Source organism: Schistocerca piceifrons, chromosome 2, assembly GCF_021461385.2.
Source record: "Schistocerca piceifrons isolate TAMUIC-IGC-003096 chromosome 2, iqSchPice1.1, whole genome shotgun sequence".
NCBI lineage: Eukaryota > Metazoa > Arthropoda > Insecta > Orthoptera > Acrididae > Schistocerca > Schistocerca piceifrons.
In genome coordinates, this window is record NC_060139.1 from 348,692,999 (window position 1) to 348,711,255 (window position 18,257).

Consider the following 18,257-nt stretch of genomic DNA (forward strand, 5'->3'; position numbering starts at 1 on the left):
ATTCTGAGGGCTTTTTGTTAATTGCTTAGAGCTGACTGTACCACGTTAGTTTTTACTGGTTTTTTTAATGTGTTAGTAAGGTCAATGATATGATTAAGTACAGTCAAGTAGAAGAGGGAGACAAAGTGTTGGGAAGTTAATGCCTGATTTCTAACCGTATGAAGCTTCAAGGGTTTAGTGGTTGGAAAGTACGGCAGCATGATGGAAAAATGGGGAGAGAGTCAAGTTTATGGAAAGTAGAAGGAAGGGTATTATGGAGCTGCCATCAAGTGAAATGTGACTATATTAGTCTGTTTCGAAATCAACACTCGTTCTCGATGTCAATTTCTCTTTCGTTTATCCTTCCCCGACTTACCACGAATGACATGGAACTGTTTTCATTAGTAGTGGAAATGCAGAACATGGTAGGGGCCTATTCGTGTTCTGTAGCTTCGAGATAGAGCGCAGAGATTTTGTTGTGCTTCACTAATCTCATATCTTCTATAGATGTCGTGGGCCCAATGCAGACGTAGAGCTTAGGTCATAAGTTCGTTGTTCTTGAAGTGAGACACCAGTCTAATAAGAAGTGATACACACATCAAAAAAGTTTTGCATCACCTCGGCTCCAAGAGTTGCTGAACCTGTACAGAAAATTGAATAGAGATCACCATAAACATCATTTCTGCCCTTTCTATTGCTCTTGAAAACGACACATTACATGTTGTACCACCACACAGTGAGACCTTCAGAGGTGGAATTCCAGATTGCTGTACACACCGGTACCTCTAATACCCAATAGCACATCATCATGCATTGATGCAGGCCTGTATTCGTCGTGGCATACTGTCCACAAGTTCATCAAGTGCACAATTGGTCCAGATTGTCCCACTCCTCAACGGCGATTCGGCGTCGATCCCTCAGAGTGATTGGTGGGTCAGGTCGTCCATAAACAGCCCTTTTCAATCTATACCAGGCATGTTCGATAGGTTTCATGTGTGGAGAACAAGCTGGCCACTCTAGTCGCGCGATGTCATTATACTGGAGGAAGTCATTCATATGATGTTCACGGTGGGGGCGCGGATTGTCGTCCATGAAGACGAGTGCCTCGCCAATAAGCTGACGATATGGTTGCACTATCGGCCGGAAGATGGCATTCTCGTATCTTAGAGCGGCGTACGTCAGCCCCACACAATCCCATACCGAAACAACAGGGAGCCTCCACCTTGCTGCACTCTCTGGACAATGTGTCTAAGGCGTTCAGCCTGGCCGGGTTGCCTCCAGATACGTCGCCGACGATTGTCAGGTTGATGGGATATGCGACACTCATCGGAGAAGAGGGCGTGATGCCAGTCCAGAGCGGTCCATTGGGCATGTTGTTAGGCCCATCTGTACTGCGCTGCAATGGTGCCTTGGTTGCAAAGATGAACATCGCCACAGCCGCCGGCAGTGAAGTTGCGGATCATGCAGCCTATTGCGAGCCCTGTGGCTGCACGAAAAGCATTATTCAACATGGTGGCGTTGCTGTGAGGGTTCCTCCGAGCCACAATCCGTAGGTAGCGGTCATCCACTGCAGCAGTAGCCCTTGGGCAGCCTGATCGAGGCATGTTACCGATAGTCCTCTTTCTCTGTATCTCCTGCATGTCCGAGACACATGGACACTTCCCTTGTTGAGAGCCCTTCCTGGCGCAAAGTAACAATGAGGACGCGATGGAACCGCGGTATTGACCGTGTAGGTATGGTTGAACTACAGACAACACGAACCGTGTGCCTCCTTCCTGGTGGAATGACTGGAACTGATCGGCTGTCGGACCCCCTCCGTCTAATAGGCGCTGCTCTTGCATGGTTGCTAACATTTTTGCGCGGGTTTAGTAACTTCTCTGAACAGTCAAAGGGATTGTCTGTGTGTGATACAATATCCACAATTAACGTCTATCTTCAGGACTTCAGGGAACCGGGGTGATGCCAAACATTTTTTGATGTGTGTAACTGGTGAAATAGGTGAGGTTCTCAATTCCGTTAAATGATCTCATAAGTCTCAAATTAGGGATGCCAATAGATTTTCTTTATTCACAACACACGAAGCAGATAAAGTTGTAAATTGCTCATAAGACGTCCTGCTTAAGTTCGATAAGAAAGTCGCAAGTATCATAGTTCATGTGTGACTCTATTACAATCGTATTTCATTAAGTCTTACAGAAAAAGCATTCACAAAAGTTATACACACTGTTACTTTGTTCTTCTCTGCTTTCCACGCAGAGTCGCGTTATTTGAATGCAGTATTATGTTGCACGCATCCGATATCTTAAGTGCGCTATCGATAACGCGAAACACGCCCTTCTATCTATCGCTACAAAGTGATCAAACAGCCCACATCACTTCGCCGCGTAGCACTCTTTCAGCGGGAGCCGAAGGTGCACGAAGTGCTTCGTCTAAATAGTGTTTTTCGACTGTTAATGAAAATTTTTAGAAAACTGAGATCCGTTGTAAGTAGATTAAAGCCTGCTATTGAGAGTGTATTTAACTTGATAGATAATTAAATCTAAAATATACTTTATGAAACTTGATAAACAAATCTAAAAAATTGGCATGTTGACTCCTGCGTCGACACTCAGTCAGATTATCATCATACTACATGAAATTTATTCCGCGTTGCGAACATGGACAACCACCGGTTGCGTAATGGAATGACGGCAATGAAAATTTGGGCTGAGCAGGAACTAGAACCCGGATTCCCCACTTCTCCGAACACGCTCCACGGTCAGATCTAAACTCCCATATGTCGTCCACCGTATGTCTACAACCTGCACTCATACATCCATTATTTATATTCCCGTACAGGGGAGACATTTTAATTGAAAGTCGCTTGTCGCCGGTCGGCATATTGCAATGCCTTATCTTGTTCAGAAGTGTGTTGCAATGTTCCTTCGGACATCATGCTTGTCTGAAGAAATATTACATCGCAATTCTGAAAAAGGCACTGCAATGTAGTATCATCTTACTAAACTGGCGCTTATTTTCCCGCAATTGGCACTCATTATACTGTCTGTTGTCTTCCTCTCACCACGTCTCTTACGTCATGTCTCATCTGCTGTAGTCTCAGCCAAACTAAGCAGTGACTGTGGCTCCAAAGCCAGATGGTTCAGATGCCTCTGAGTACTATGGGACAACATCTGAGGTCATCAGTCCCCTAGAACTTAGAACTACCTAAACCTAACTAACCTAAAGACGTCACACACATCCATGCCCGAGGTAGGATTCGAACCTGCGACCGTAGCGCTCCAAAGCCAGAAATCTCACATTACGAAGGGGATTTCATTGGCATAATGGAGAAAACAGAAGCTTCACTGGGGCATATCGGCTGTGTTGAGGAGAAGAGAGGACAGGATCAGGATGATTGGAAGTAGAAGATTGGGTAAAATTGATGGTGACGGGCAGTGTGCTCCGTATCTTCTTACATAGCCATCATCAGCGTTGGACAGTTAAGTGCTCGCAACAGCCTCTTCATAACCACTTAAATCTGTGATCATGTACCCAGCAGCTGTCCCACGAAATAAAAAATGGTGTCACTCCTGTATTATTGCTTCCACTGTTGGTTGTTATGCAGCACTGAGGACATTACCTCTATGACGATTCACGACATTTGGTGTCATACTTATTCCAATTACCTTAGTAATACTTCCCTAGTAACCACTAGCTGCACAAACATCGCACGTCTTCTCTAAATCAGTTGTTTGATTCACCTTTAAGTTCTCCTTGACCAGCGCAGATTTACTTCCATGGTTAATTCGTAGGTTATGTACATATTCAGTTCGACGTAAGGAGATATAGCGTTGTTTCTTTCTAACGTAAAACTTGCTGCAAAGAATGCGATATGCCACAAATGTATGGAGTTCTAGGTTATTTTTCCTGCCGGTCGAAGAATTTTGTTATAGTTACAGGTCGTCGGAAGATGGCTATGCAACCATTGTTGTCGAGAGCTCGGCCGATACTTGTGGAGGCTGCGCCCGCACATGGTAGTAACGCAATTCCTTGGCCTCATTCTTCATTCTTGTTCATACGTATCGTCGCAGTCAGCGTCCCCATAATAGCTCCTCTCCTACAGTCATTGGAAACAAAGGTCTTTCCCAGGAGAAGAGAGTGTCAATCTTTCGAACCTTCGTGACACACTGCGAATCGAGGCGGCATTAAGTTTCATAACATTTTGTTCCATTGCTGCGCTTCAAGAACTTACAGAATTCAGGAACTAGCAAAAACAGAGTCATTCCTATGAATATGAAAGCCATTGGTATTAGTTGATAACGAAAATTCTTATGAACGACAGAGGAAATGTATCGCTTTGGAGGATAATGACGCGGGACAGCAGTATCGGAGTCCCTATATCAAACCAGCTTCGACAACATTAGCAATGCATAGAGTTGCTGGCACACCTGTTAAGCGGACATCCAAAAGTTAGATTCATAAGACTGAGATACTTTGCAGACTAGTCCTCAAACCAGCCACACACCACCAGCACGTCCTGACCAATATGTGCGTTGATCCAGTTATACCCTTCATCTGCCAGGTCTGAACTTGGCGATTTATAAGGCACACAGTAACACTTACGAGCCGTTTGAGCATAGGGTTGTATGCTAGCTTGACTAACGACTCACTCATCCGTATTTGAGGACGCCACAGTAACTGCCAGCACAGCAAACACAGTTAAGTATCAGGACCGTCCACAGCCATTTGCTTCCCCTCAGGAAGCATGTATGTTGCAGTTGATTAGATGAACATACGAACTATCGGTTTTCATTGGAAAATATGTTTATTTTAGGGGGTACTGATATTCAAGTGTCCTTTAAACAGAAACCGACGTGACATCCCGAAGAAAAGCTTTGCTATTACAGCGTTTGTTCACTCATTTGCGGTACTAAACAGACTGAAGGCTGTTGAAGACCTATCTGCCGAAACCCAATGAACGCAGCAATGTTCCACAGAAAATGGTCATGGTCACGTGATAATTCCCACTACTGCTACTGCTGCTGCTACTACAGCCCGCATCTCGTGGTCGTGCGGTAGCGTTCTCGCTTCCCACGCCCGGGTTCCCGGGTTCGATTCCCGGCGGGGTCAGGGATTTTCTCTGCCTCGTGATGGCTGGGTGTTGTGTGATGTTCTTATGTTAGTTAGGTTTAAGTAGTTCTAAGTTCTAGGGGACTGATGACCATAGATGTTAAGTCCCATAGTGCTCAGAGCCATTTGAACCATTTTTTTTGAACTGCTACTACTACTACTACTTAGAACAAATGTATTAGCTTCTCGAGACACTGTTGGTATCTTACATAAAGCGCAGTCAGAGAATCCATAAATTTGTCACGAAGTGCTAAAATAAATTGTAACAGGTATACGAAGTATGAATTTATTTACTCAGAAATTAAATAAAACAAATGTTAAAACGAAAGCATTCCTTCTCAATAAGGTACGCACAAATGTGAAATATGAGTTAAAGCACCTAACGTATTTTCACTTGCAATTTTGAATACAGTTAAAATTTGAAAGTGACTATTTTTAAATATTTATTTTGGCCCAGATCGTAAACTTGAACGTGACTGAATATTATGAGGTAAATTAGACCTTAAATTTTTATTACACTGACCACGAACCCACGTTTTCACCACTCGACAAACGTGTTACATCACTGCACAGATAATGTTTCCAGTCGTCGCCTTAACAATAATATAAGCACCGTTACCACCATTACACACAGTGAAAATCGTAGTCATAAGCCGACCAGGAGTGGCCACCAGTACAACTTGTAGCCACAGGTCCGTTCCAAAGTCTCCATCAATACGTGTCTTCTTCAGTGCATGTCGTAAACCACCGTGTCCTCATTAGCGGAAGTCTGTGTCAGAATTCCCAGTCGATGTGTCACAGCCGAACAGCAAGTCAGTCGGGCTGTTCTCCTTACAAACCTTGTGATAGTATTTTCGGAAAGACAAAGCATGCGTCTGTGCCAAACTAGTGCCTCAGTTTCCACTATTTTTCAGGTTCGGGTGATAGTACGACCAGCGATGGATATTTAATATATAAGTGTAGCTTAATTCTCATATAACTTTGTATTCCAGAGTACACGATATGAAATGGTTGGTAAAAAAATGAGACTTGAGAATAACTTCATGGTGTATGCCGAGTTTGAGATATATCTGTACATATCGCTCAAAGAGATAGCCTTGTCCCAATTCCTTTCATCTTCCTCTCTCATCATTTTACTGCTACAGTATCAGCGCTTAATGTTTTCTCTACGTCCGCAAATTACGAACATAGTTATTTCACCTCAATACAGAATGCGTATGGTAACCTACATATAATTCGTTATTCTTTCCGAAAACGTAGAGTTGTATCATTTTTCTCACCTTAGCAACGAAATAGTTAATTCCGAACTGTTTCGAAACACTGAAGTTATTTTCTTGAATTTACTGTCTGGCATGTTTAGCATTTTTAAGTTTCGACGAAATGAATTCGAATGATATCTTATCAACACACACACACACACACACACACACACACACACACACACACACAGAGAGAGAGAGAGAGAGAGAGAGAGAGAGAGAGAGAGAGAGAGAGAAAATACATTTAGATGCACGAAAGGCAATTACAAAATTATGGTGGAAGTATGGGGACAAAATTAAATCAATGTCACATGGCGCTATGAGGTACGGCAATAACGATCTGAAATTAAAGACGAATTTAAGACGAAGGAAATGTTCCCAAGGCGTTTTTAGTACTTCCCGCCCATGTTGTATCATTAGAGAAGGAACACATGTCCCGACGTATTACGGAAAAACGGTCATCAGTATCCAGTTAGCCTAGATATTCGCATTGACTATTTTAGTGGCTACAGGGAGATCCTGCAAGTTCAGAATTACCATGGCTTTTACCAAGTTCGAACTCGTGCTTTCTCTGAAAATATGAATTAATAACGGAACGAAGCTGCAGTACCGTTGTGTGCAGTAATTATGCCGCTGTCGATAGTATGTAAGTGTCTGTTTCCTTCTCACTACGCTTTTTTTCTACTTATTCTACAGCCAAAGAAATCATCTCAGTGGCCCCTTTCACTGTAGCATGTGTGGACCTCTTTTCCACTCTTAAAAATAGTTTTTCCGAGCTAAATACCCAAGGTACTTATTGTGTAGTAATAACATGTTTATAATATTAGTAGATTTGTAAGTACAGATAACCGTGCACATAGTTCATAGCACAGAACAACTGCAGAGATAATTAATAGGTGGTGCACTTCAGATTTGAGCACGAGCTACCGCGAGATTCTCTGGATATCTGCAGCCTGCAGCTGCTACTGGAAACACGTATAGAAGGAAGAAAGAAATTGAAGATTACTTTACCAAACTGAATTACCTCCAGAAAAATTCGAAGTATGAATTACGACGTTACATATGACAAAGGGAATCACATATCTGCTTAAATAAATAACTAAGCTCCTGCTACAATGGGTGGTTATTTCTATCTATACTAGGAATCTATATTGCTTTCACAGAGAGGAAGTGCCACTTACCCTTGAACAATAGCCAGGGAGACGAAGTCTCCTGTCCCATCCTCTTTCTGCTGGTTGTAGAGCAGAAGTCCGTCGTTCGCGTACGTGATGAATTCTATTTCAATATTCAGTTTGTTGTGTGCTTTGAGGCGTTTCATCTCGATATAAGCCTGTCCATCAAATGACGGGACTTGATAAACTGAAATAAAACACAGTTAGAACAAAGCAGCCATACGTTAACTGTCAGACAAACGAAAAGTAGAGCAGATCAGTGTAACACATGAGAAAATTCATCAAAGTAGTTGCTCTATTTCACGTTGATGTATAATCTTCGAACGCCGTATAAAAAATAGATTATAAATGTTGCTAGCAAACAACCAATACTCCATATACTTTATTTCGATAACAAATTGTGACGCAGCTAACATGGTGCGGCCAGACCATGGGTACCACCTATATCGACAAGCTTCGGCGTATTAGTCGATCGCTATTAGAAAGTAATTCATAGAACAGAGCTAAAATGGATCACGTTTCGGACCTGGTGCATTTTTTTGATGAGTCATCAGTCTTCCGAGTGGTTTGATGCGACACACCACGAATTCGTCTCCTATGCCAACCTCTATATCTCGGAGGAGCACTTGCAACCTACGTCCACATATATTTTCTGGATGTATTCCAATCTCTGTCTTCCTCTACAGTTGCACTCTGTACGGCTCCCTCTAGTAACATGGAAATTAATCCCTGATGTCTCAACTGATGTCCTACAATCCTGCCCCATCTTCTTGTCAGTGTTTTTCTTATGTTCCTTTCCTCACCGATTCTGCGGGGAACCTCCTCATTACTTACGTGTCCACCTGATATTCAACATTCTTCTGTAGTACCACATCTCAAATGCTTCTATTATCTTCTTTTCCGATTTTCCCGCAGTCCATGTTCCGCTACCACACAATGCTGTGCTCAAAACATACTTTCTCAGAAATATCTTCCTCAAATTAAGGTCTACGTTTGATACTAATAGACGTATGTTGGCCAGGAATGGCTTTTTTCCCTGTGCCAATCTGTTTTTTATGTCTTACTTGTATCGTCCGTCATGGGTTACTTTGATACCTACATAGAAGAATTCATTAACTTCATCTACTTCGTGGTCACCAGTCCTGATGTTTAGTTTCTCATTGTTCTCATTTCTGCCATTTCTCATTACTTTTATCTTTATTCGATTTACTCTCAGTCCATATTTTAGACTGTGATTCTTCTTCACTGTCACTGATGATAGGAGTGCCATCGGGTTATCTTGATATCCTTTCGCCTTGAAACTTTGTTTTATTTCCGTCATGCTTCTTTGATGTAGAGATTGAACAGTAGGGGCGAAAGGCTACGTCCCTATTATACACCCTTTTTAATCCAAGAACTTCGTACTAGGTCATCCATTCCTACTGTTTCCTCTTGGTTCTTGCGTATAGTGTACATTATCCGCCTCTCGCTGTAGCTTACCCTATTTTTCTCAGAATTTCGAACATCTGTCACAATTTTACGTTGTCGAACGCTTTTTTCTGGTCGACAGATATGATGAACGTGTTTTGATTTTTTTTTGTTTTGCTTCCATGATCAACCGCGACGTCAGAATGCCCTCTATGGTGCCTTATCTTTCCTAAAGTAAAACTTATTGCCGTTTAACACATCCTCAGTTGTTTTTTCCGTTATTCTATATATGATTCTTGTCATCAACCTGGACGCACGAGATGTTAAGGTGATTGTAGGATAACTCTCACAGTTGTCTGTCTTGTAGTCTTCGGAATTGTGTGGATGCTATTTTTCCGAAAGTCAGATGGTTTATCGCCAGACTCATACAACCTGCATACTAAAGCGAATAGTCGTTTTGTTGCCACTTCCCCCAAAGATATTAGAAATTCTGGTGGAATGTAGTCTATCTCTTCTGCCTTATTCGATTTTAGGTTTTCCAGAGCTCCTTTAAATTCTAATTCCAATAATGGCTCTTCTGTGTCTTCTATGTCGACTCCTGTTTCTTCTTCTAGTACATCACTCAAGTCCTCCCCCTCATAGAGACCTTCAATGTATTCTTTCCACCTATCCTCTCTCTCCGCTGCACTTAACAATGGAATTCCCATTGCCTTCTTCATGTTACTGCCCCTGCTTTTAATTTCACCGAAGACTGTTTTAAATTTTCTGTATGTACCGGCAGCCCGTCCGACAATCATTTCTTTTTCGATTTCTTCACATTCTTCACGCAGCCATTATGCCTTAGCTTCCTATTTATTTCATTCTTAAGTGACTTTTATTTCTGTGCCCCGAATTTCCTGAACATTTTTGTACTTCCTTCTCTCATCGATCAGCTGAAGTATTTATGTTACCCATGGCTCCTTCGCAGTTACCTTCCTTGCATAAACAGTTTTCTTTTCAATTTTAGTGACTGCCCTTTTTTAGAGACAACCACTGCTCATCAACTGGACTTCCATCCGAGCTACTCCTTATCGCAATATTTATAGCGTCAGAGAACTTCAAGCGTACCTCTTCATTTTTTAGCATTTTTGTATCCCACATCTTTGCGCATTGACTCTTTCTGACTAATCTCTTTATCTTCAGCCTACTACTAAATTGTGATCTGGATCTATATCTGCTCCCGCGTACACCATACAATGCAGTAACTGATTTCTTACTCTCTGCTTCACCATGATGTAATCTAACTGAAATAATCCCGCATCTCGCAGCCCTCTCGAAGTATACCTCCTCCTACTGTGGTTCTTGAACAGAGTATTCACTGTTAATATGGAGATGAAATAGAACACTTAAATCCAAGGAAATTTTGTTTCGCATATGAGGCTAGCAAGCTAATAGTCTGCAAGTAATCTGAGTATTAATGACTTGCAAGTGTTACATGTTTGAGGAGCAATGTACAAGTCGCGAAGGGCTTGAATTTAGGTCAGTGTCACCGTATGAGCCAGTGTATTCGAATAACACTTGTAACACTATTGACGAAATGAAACTACGTTTGTGACAAAGGTCAGAATGTATACCACTGAAGAACTTCATCAAGAACTTACAAAACTGCCACACACTTCTACGCAATCAGGTGGCAATACCAATATTTCATACATTTTTATTCTAGACATTCATGACATTAAATGTTCTTAGTATCAGCTGCGTGTTGGGCGAGAAATATGTGCATGGAAGAAAATGGCCCATATCCAGTGTGATCGTTGTAGAGGGCAGCTTTACTTTCCCTTATTCTACGATACCATCAATAACTGCTCAACACAATAAACACATATATGCGACATTATACACATATGGCATTAATGTTTCTAGATGTAAGGGAATTACAGTTTGTAGGATATCGTTGCCACACGATTGTCTTTTTAGGATAGTATGGGGGAGTGTTATATTTTGGTTCACTTTTCTGAATGTTGCCTCCAGCCAGCCCTGTGACAGTACTTTAATAAATTTGCTTATTATGTTTTAAAATGACAGAATATGTGCTGAAGTGTTTCGCTGAAATTTAAAAAAAAAACTCTGGTAAAGTCAGATTTATCCAAATGTGAAAAACTGTTCCAAGATACAGCATGGTCATGTACCTTGGAACAAATATTCCACTCAATTTTAGAAGTATTGCAGTCGAGTAAATCTTTTCAATACTTAATCAATAGTCTGTGTGTTACACTATTATTACACAAGGGCTATTCGGTAAGGATGTGTCGATCGATTGCGAAATGGGAACCACAGTGAAACTCTGATGACGTTCTGCGTAGATGTGTTGGAAGGTGCCTCCAGTATGCCCGTCGATCGCATCACGTCTCTGTTTCCAGTTCTGTGAGCACGTGAAGATGCCTATACAAATAGCGTCTGCGGTCAAGTACGAGCACCTGTTAGAGATTTCGTCTGATTTCATGCAGGCTACGCTACTGCCATACGTTTCCTTCTTCACGACAATTCTCGACCACGCACTGCATGGGAAATCGGGACGCTCCTGCAACTTTTCCATGGGAGTGTTTGATCCCCCACCATACAGCCCGGACGTGGCTCCCTCTGATGTTCATGTCTGCTCACGTGAACCGGTTAATATGAAGACAACATTTTGGCAAGTTACAGATCAGCGTAGAAAATTGGCAGAGAGCACAGGTGGTTGCCTTCTATGGCGAGTGAATCTGAAAGTTGGTACAACGCTACGACAGATGTCTAAGCTGGAGTGGCAACTACGTAGAGAAGCAGCTGGAATGTGTTTCTAACTGCTGCAGATTGAAGATTTTTGTTTTCCACTGTGATTTCCATTTCGCGACCTATCGGGCCCTACTTTCCGAATAGCCCTCGTAATATACACCAGTAACCAGTAAGTGAAATCAGATGAAGAAGAAGTCTTATCAAACACCAGTTAAAAACTACGAACATTCTGAAATAGAAGCTGCTGGCTACGAACTGTTTAAAGACTGGGAAAATCGTTAGAACATAAAAGAAATTCAGTTCATTTGGCAATATCACATGTTCCATGGCAAAACAGCTTCCGTTTCGAAGTGTACGACTGGCAAGGAATGGCATAACTGTACACACAATACGTAACTACTTTTAAAAATACACGGAATTTTACTCAAAATAAACTTCTGTAAATCAAGAATTAACCGTTTCCTTCGAACACTTTAAATATATTTTACAACATTTAAAAAGGTAGAACTCGTAATAGTTACAAACGTTGCACAAAGCACAACCTCATGTCTCACACCAAATAAAAAAATAAAAAAAAATTAGAAAAGCAGCAGGAAACTTGCTTACGGCGTTTGCCAGAGCACATTCCTTCACGTGATGCTGAAACGAGTCATTAGATCGAAACACCGAGCGGGAAACATTGTCTGCTCCTGGGTACACTTTCTTTCAGATATAAAGCTCTCTCTTACTTTATAGACCACTACTAGCTAGTTTCGAGTTTTGCTCATTGTTAGGTGCTTAATAATTTTTATGAAATTATTCATAATACTGTCACTGACCTCAGCTAATTCCTACACGACAGCCGGCCGCTGTGGCCGAGCGGTTCTAGGCGCTTCAGTCCGGAACCGCACTGCTGCTACAGTCGCAAGATAGAATCCTGCCTCGGTCATGGATGTGTGTGCTGTCCTTAGGTTAGTTAGGTTTAAATAGTTCTATGTCTAGGGGACTGATGACCTCAGATGTTAAGTCCAATTGAGGTTAGAGCCATTTGAATCTTTTGAACCCCACACGACTTGGATAAATCTCAACTGTGGTTAATAACTATAGGAAAAACAATATGGTGGAGACGATGACATTGTAATAATTTACGAAGCTATGGCGCCCACCAAGAAGAAGTCAAACGCAAATCTAGCAAAATTTGACAGCATTACACATCACAAGACTCACATATAGACATTTCGTCAATGGTGCGTTATCTTAAGTGCTGCAAGTCAAAGGGAAGTCAGGCCGAAAATACCAGTGTCTCTAGTATGCCAGTGTCTCTAGTATGCCCGTTGGATAATGTGCAACGCCGCTTCCTGATGTTTTAAATGACGATGTTTTAAACGAATAAAACAGTACACTTATGCAGATGTGGCACAATACGCGTACAGCAGCTGCAAAGATGGATTTTGGAATACCTCAAGTAATTATACAGCAACTACGTAAATCATGGCCACACAAATGAAGAATTTACATATTACTACCGATTCGTCATTTGAGAGTAAGTGTGAAATTGTTGTTGTGATCTTCAGTCCTGAGACTGGTTTGATGCAGCTCTCCACGCTAGCCTATCCTGTGCGAGCCTCATCATCTCCCAGCACCTACCGCAACCTGCATCCATTTTTTTTAATTTTTTTGTCTATAGTTCAGTTAGCTGCGAAATTTTGTCTGCTGTATTATTCGCCCTTGAAAATGACCGCTGCAAAGACCGTCGAAATGTGGATTTTCTTGCTTCTTTTAGTATTTCATAATACGCTGCCTAACACAAAGAATGACTTTATTGAAAAAGGTATCAGAATTGTGAGCAATCCACACTCGAAGAAATATCCAATCAAGTGCAGTTGGAGTGGAGGGACTCTAGCTGCTATGTTGGAGAATGGGCACCACTATTTCAACGGCGTATGTAACAGATCGGCGTGTCACGAGATCAGCCTGTCATGAGATCCTGTACAAGCTTGGCAGCCGAGCACCCGGTGGGAATCGTGTGCGGTTATCAGCGTAATTAATCGCAGCCACATCGACGGCGCGCTTCGCTTTTCCGACGTCGTCGGGCCACCGTACTTTCCACGAACCCCCGGTCAAGCGCGTGGCTGTGAGTGTATCGATTCTGGGATGACCGCAGCCACAGGTTCGATTTCCGTGGTGATGACAGGGGCATCATCGACTATGGCCGGTACAGTGTCTCACCATTTCAATGCCGGACAACAGAAACAGGTGAGCAGCCATACCCTGCAGAACCAGCTCATCGTTCACCACTGTCCTATGTGATATTTGAACTTATTAAACGCGGCCTTAAATGATAAATTTTCTTTTAAAATACCTGTGTACGAACTACCAGGTGGTTATAATTAAAGTGCAGGTGTTTACAGAACACCAATGTGGGCTGTAATTATCGTATGGCAGCAAAACTTGACAGATATTGTAATACGTCAATGCAGAACCGATTTACGCTGCAAATAAATAAATAAAAATGAAAAAATCAAGTTTTGGCCCCCAGGTGCAAATCTGAAGCTGTGAATACATGAAACACGTATGGAAATGTTTCCTTATGTAACGGATTAGGAATCGGACGTGGGCAGAATAGGACAAACAAATGAGAAAGGCGTAATGTTGGTTTTACTATTAACCACCGCTTACACAATTTCCTGAATATGAGCACTGGAGACGTCAACGATAGGCTGTACAGCGCCAGATTCGCACCTGATGGCAAAACTTGGAACTAGTTTCTTACAAAGGAACCTCCCCATCGCACCCCCCTCAGATTTAGTTATAAGTTGGCACCGTGGATAGGCCTTGAAAAACTGAACACAGATCAATCGAGAAAACAGGAAGAAGTTTTGTGGAACTATGAAAAAATAGGCAAAATATACAAACTGCTTAGTTGATGCGCAAGATATGCAACATCAAGGACACGGTGAACTCAGGAGCGCAGTGGCCCCGTGGTAAGCGTGAGCAACTGCGGAGCGAGAGGTCCTTGGTTCAAGTCTTCTCTCGAGTGAAAAGTTTAATTTTTTATTTTCACTTTATGTGACAAACTGTTACGTTTTCACCACTTTTTTGGGAGTGAGTATCACATCCACAAGAAAACCTAAATCGGGCAAGGTAGAAGAATCTTTTTACCCATTCGCCAAGTGTAGAAGTTATGTGGGTCGACAACATATTACTGTCATGTGACGCACATGCCGTCACCACTATCGTATAGAATATATCAGACGTGTTTTCCTGTGGAGGAATCGGTTGACCTATGACCTTGCGATCAAATGTTTTCGGTTCCCATTGGAGATGCACGTCCTTTCGTCTACTAATCGCACGGTTTTGCGGTGCGGTCGCAAAACACAGACACTAAACTTATTACAGTGAACAGAAACGTCAATGAACGAACGGACAGATCATAACTTTGCGAAAATAAAGAAAGTAAAGTTCTCACTTGAGGAAGGACTTGAACCAAGGACCTCTCGATCCGCAGCTGCTCACGCTAACCACGGGACCATGGCGCGCTTCAGCACGGGATATCCTTGATATTGCATATCTTGCGCATGGATTACTCAGTTTGTATATTTTGCTTATTATTTCATAGTTCCACACAACTTCTTTCTGTTTTCTCGATCGATCTGTGTTCAGATTTTCAAGGCCTGTCCACTGTGCCAGCTTATAACTAAATCTGAGGGGGGTGCGATGAGGAGGTTCCCTTGTTAGAGCACAAATATGTTCGGCCTTAACTCATTACCATGTCCACCAAGTTTCGCTACCATACAATAATTACAGCCCGCACTGGACCTCCTTGATTACTTGTAGTTTAATTATAACCACTCGGTAGATCAATATTTCTTATTAAAGATCGTTGCAGCTCGTAACCACACATTCTCAGTTATCCTGCAAACAAATCATTAGCGGATTCCTTTTTACTGCAACGTTATTTCTTCTACTGGACTATTGTGTAACCCGTATCATTTGGCGCACTTAATTACGATACACAATTTTATCCTCTGAAATTCACTGTACGATGCATGGTGGATGATATTTCGTAACAGTATTAGCTACCCTATGTCCTATTCCAGTCACCATATTACATCTGCCACCGTGAGTTCTCACGATGCCTATGTGAAAAATACGATAATGGCCAAGTGGTTCAAATGGCTCTGAGCATTATGGGACTTAACTTCTGAGGTCATCAGTCCCCTAGAACTTAGAACTACTTAAACCTAACTAACCTAAGGATATCACACACATCCATGCCCGAGACAGGATTCGAACTTGCGACCGTAGCGGTCGCGTGGTTCCAGACTGTAGAGCCTAGAACTGCTCGGCCACCCCGGCCGGCCACGATAATGGCCACAGAATGGTCGTACAATCTGTTTCGAATAAAAGAATTCTTTATGTACCCAACATTATTTCGCGAGTTCTACTAAGTCAATTTTGAATGATTCTTATTTACACCCTCCGAGTATCTCTGTTACCATTTTATTACGGATGTATATTGCGACAACTGCAGTGTATCTCTCCAGTGCTTATTGTGAAGCCTAACTGAGAAACATCCTTAGCACTAGAACTAGAGCGATGCAGTGCAGCTCCCAAAACTCTTTTAAGAAATCCAGATGTTCCATTCGCATTCATTCTTATTTTCTGCCATCGTCCCATTTTGCATCGCTTATTGTGTTACCCTTAACTACGCAGTCCAATCACATTAAGGGGTGGTTTACTATCTTTGGTCCGAAAGAAGCATGTTTTCTGAGAATTTTTTCTCGGGATGTGTTATAGATATCAATGTCAAATTTGGTCAAAATGTTTATTGATATTTCCTCTACAAACTGGAATTTTTTGGACCGGAAATGTTGAAGAGCAAAGGCGGAAATGCCGTCGGAACGAAACAAAATTTCGATGTAGACCTCCGCACGCGATATGTCACAGGTCAGCCGGCTCGTCTGAAATCAAAACTGAGTTGACCTTAGCGAAGTATATAAGAGTCTTTAGGAATTGTACCTCGCTGAAGTTATTTGGATCATAGGAAACCAAATGGCGACATTTGAATAAAAAAAAATAGGGCTTTTTCCTCGATTTTTCTACTTCGTCGGTCAAGGAAAAAATATTTATAGTTGATGGATGGGAATAAAAGTGGTACAACTCCTAGACAATTTAGTTAGCTTCGTCGGAAACAAAGAATCATGCCAATCGGTTCAGTAGATTTGAAATTACCATACCGAGCGATAAAAGAAACGTCACTTCGAGAAAAACGCGTTTAATGTTTTGACTACATATACATGCAATATTATGCAACGTACGTTCAATCTGCTATTCCGGGTCCATAAACTAGTCCTCCCTCTTCCTCATAGAGGGCGTTCTGCTCGATCTGGGCCGTCCTGCGCTACTCCAGAGCCGCTCGTACGGCCGGTGACAAGCGGTTTTCGGCCACTTGAATCCGGTGGTCGTCCGAATGCTTGGCGAACTGCGTCGAATAGAGTCCCAGGGTGACGTCCATCGATGTCATTGTCTTCAGAGTTGCTGAATACAACTTCGTTGAAGCTTCTCACCGCCAGGAAAATCGCAGTCTCCACAGTCTTCGCACCAGAATGCAAATACTTGAGGTCTAACTTCCAAACACACGCGTTTAAACTTTCATTTGAATTTTGTGTGTTTCCTCCCAATCACCTGTGCAATACCTCGTCCTCCGAAAGAAAAACACTGGTGTGTGAAAAAGCCCGATGCATGCAGGTGCATTTTTTTGTTCAACCGCGAATATCAAACATTTCCGTTCCGTTTTCGGAACAACCGTTTCAGGGGTGGATTCTAAACACTTTTATGGGCCCAAAAATGCAATTAAAAAAAAATCAACTTTTTGAACCAAACGATTGTAAACCTCCCCTTGGAGCGACCATCGACTTGTCAACGTGCAATAACCACCCACAGCCGACAGGAGACAGCACTAGCAGGTATAAAACGTGTCGGGGAGACGCGGAAAATAGAGAAGTCGGTGTCGCAAAACGGGCACAGAAGTCCTAAAGGAATGATCACTGGTTTTCGAGCCAAGGACGGAAGCATTTCCGAAACGGCTACGTCTGTAAGTTGTTCACATGCCGCCGTGGTTGAAACATATCGTGCTCGGCAAAAGGACACTACTGAAAACTGGTGCCGAGGCAACTGCGGTACACCATGATCCATAGATCACATGGCTAGACAACGACTGCGATACGCGTACAGGCGAACAAACGGCAAATGTCGAGCAACTTAACCGCTGAGATGAACTAAAGGGCTGCCAACTGTATCTCGTCAGCAATCTTTCAGTGAACGCTCCTGCTTATGGGCCTCCGCCGCAAGTGCCTCGTTAATGCACCCATGCTAGCTGTTGTTCGTCGGCGACGAATCTGGTATTTGAAACTCAACACCGCAGGTGTACGTCCACTGACTGACGACAGGTGGCCATTTCAGATGAGTCACGTTTAATGATCCATCAGGCAGATGGCCATTGGCGTGTACGGCGTGAAACGTCTGAAAGTAAACACTCTGTATCGGTTTTGATATGGGGAATGTTTTCAAGGGATTCCCTGGGTCATCTCGTTTC

General features: G+C 42.5%; 1 protein-coding gene across 1 annotated transcript in view; it reads right to left on the minus strand.

The window, feature by feature from the left end:
• The window catches only part of LOC124775375 (agrin-like), a 183,239-nt gene that overhangs the window by 50,645 nt on the left and 114,337 nt on the right, over positions 1-18,257 (minus strand). The window contains exon 6 of the mRNA XM_047250209.1: positions 7,529-7,706. Within this exon, the coding sequence (XP_047106165.1) occupies positions 7,529-7,706 (178 nt within the window). The remainder of the gene's footprint in view (positions 1-7,528; positions 7,707-18,257) is intronic.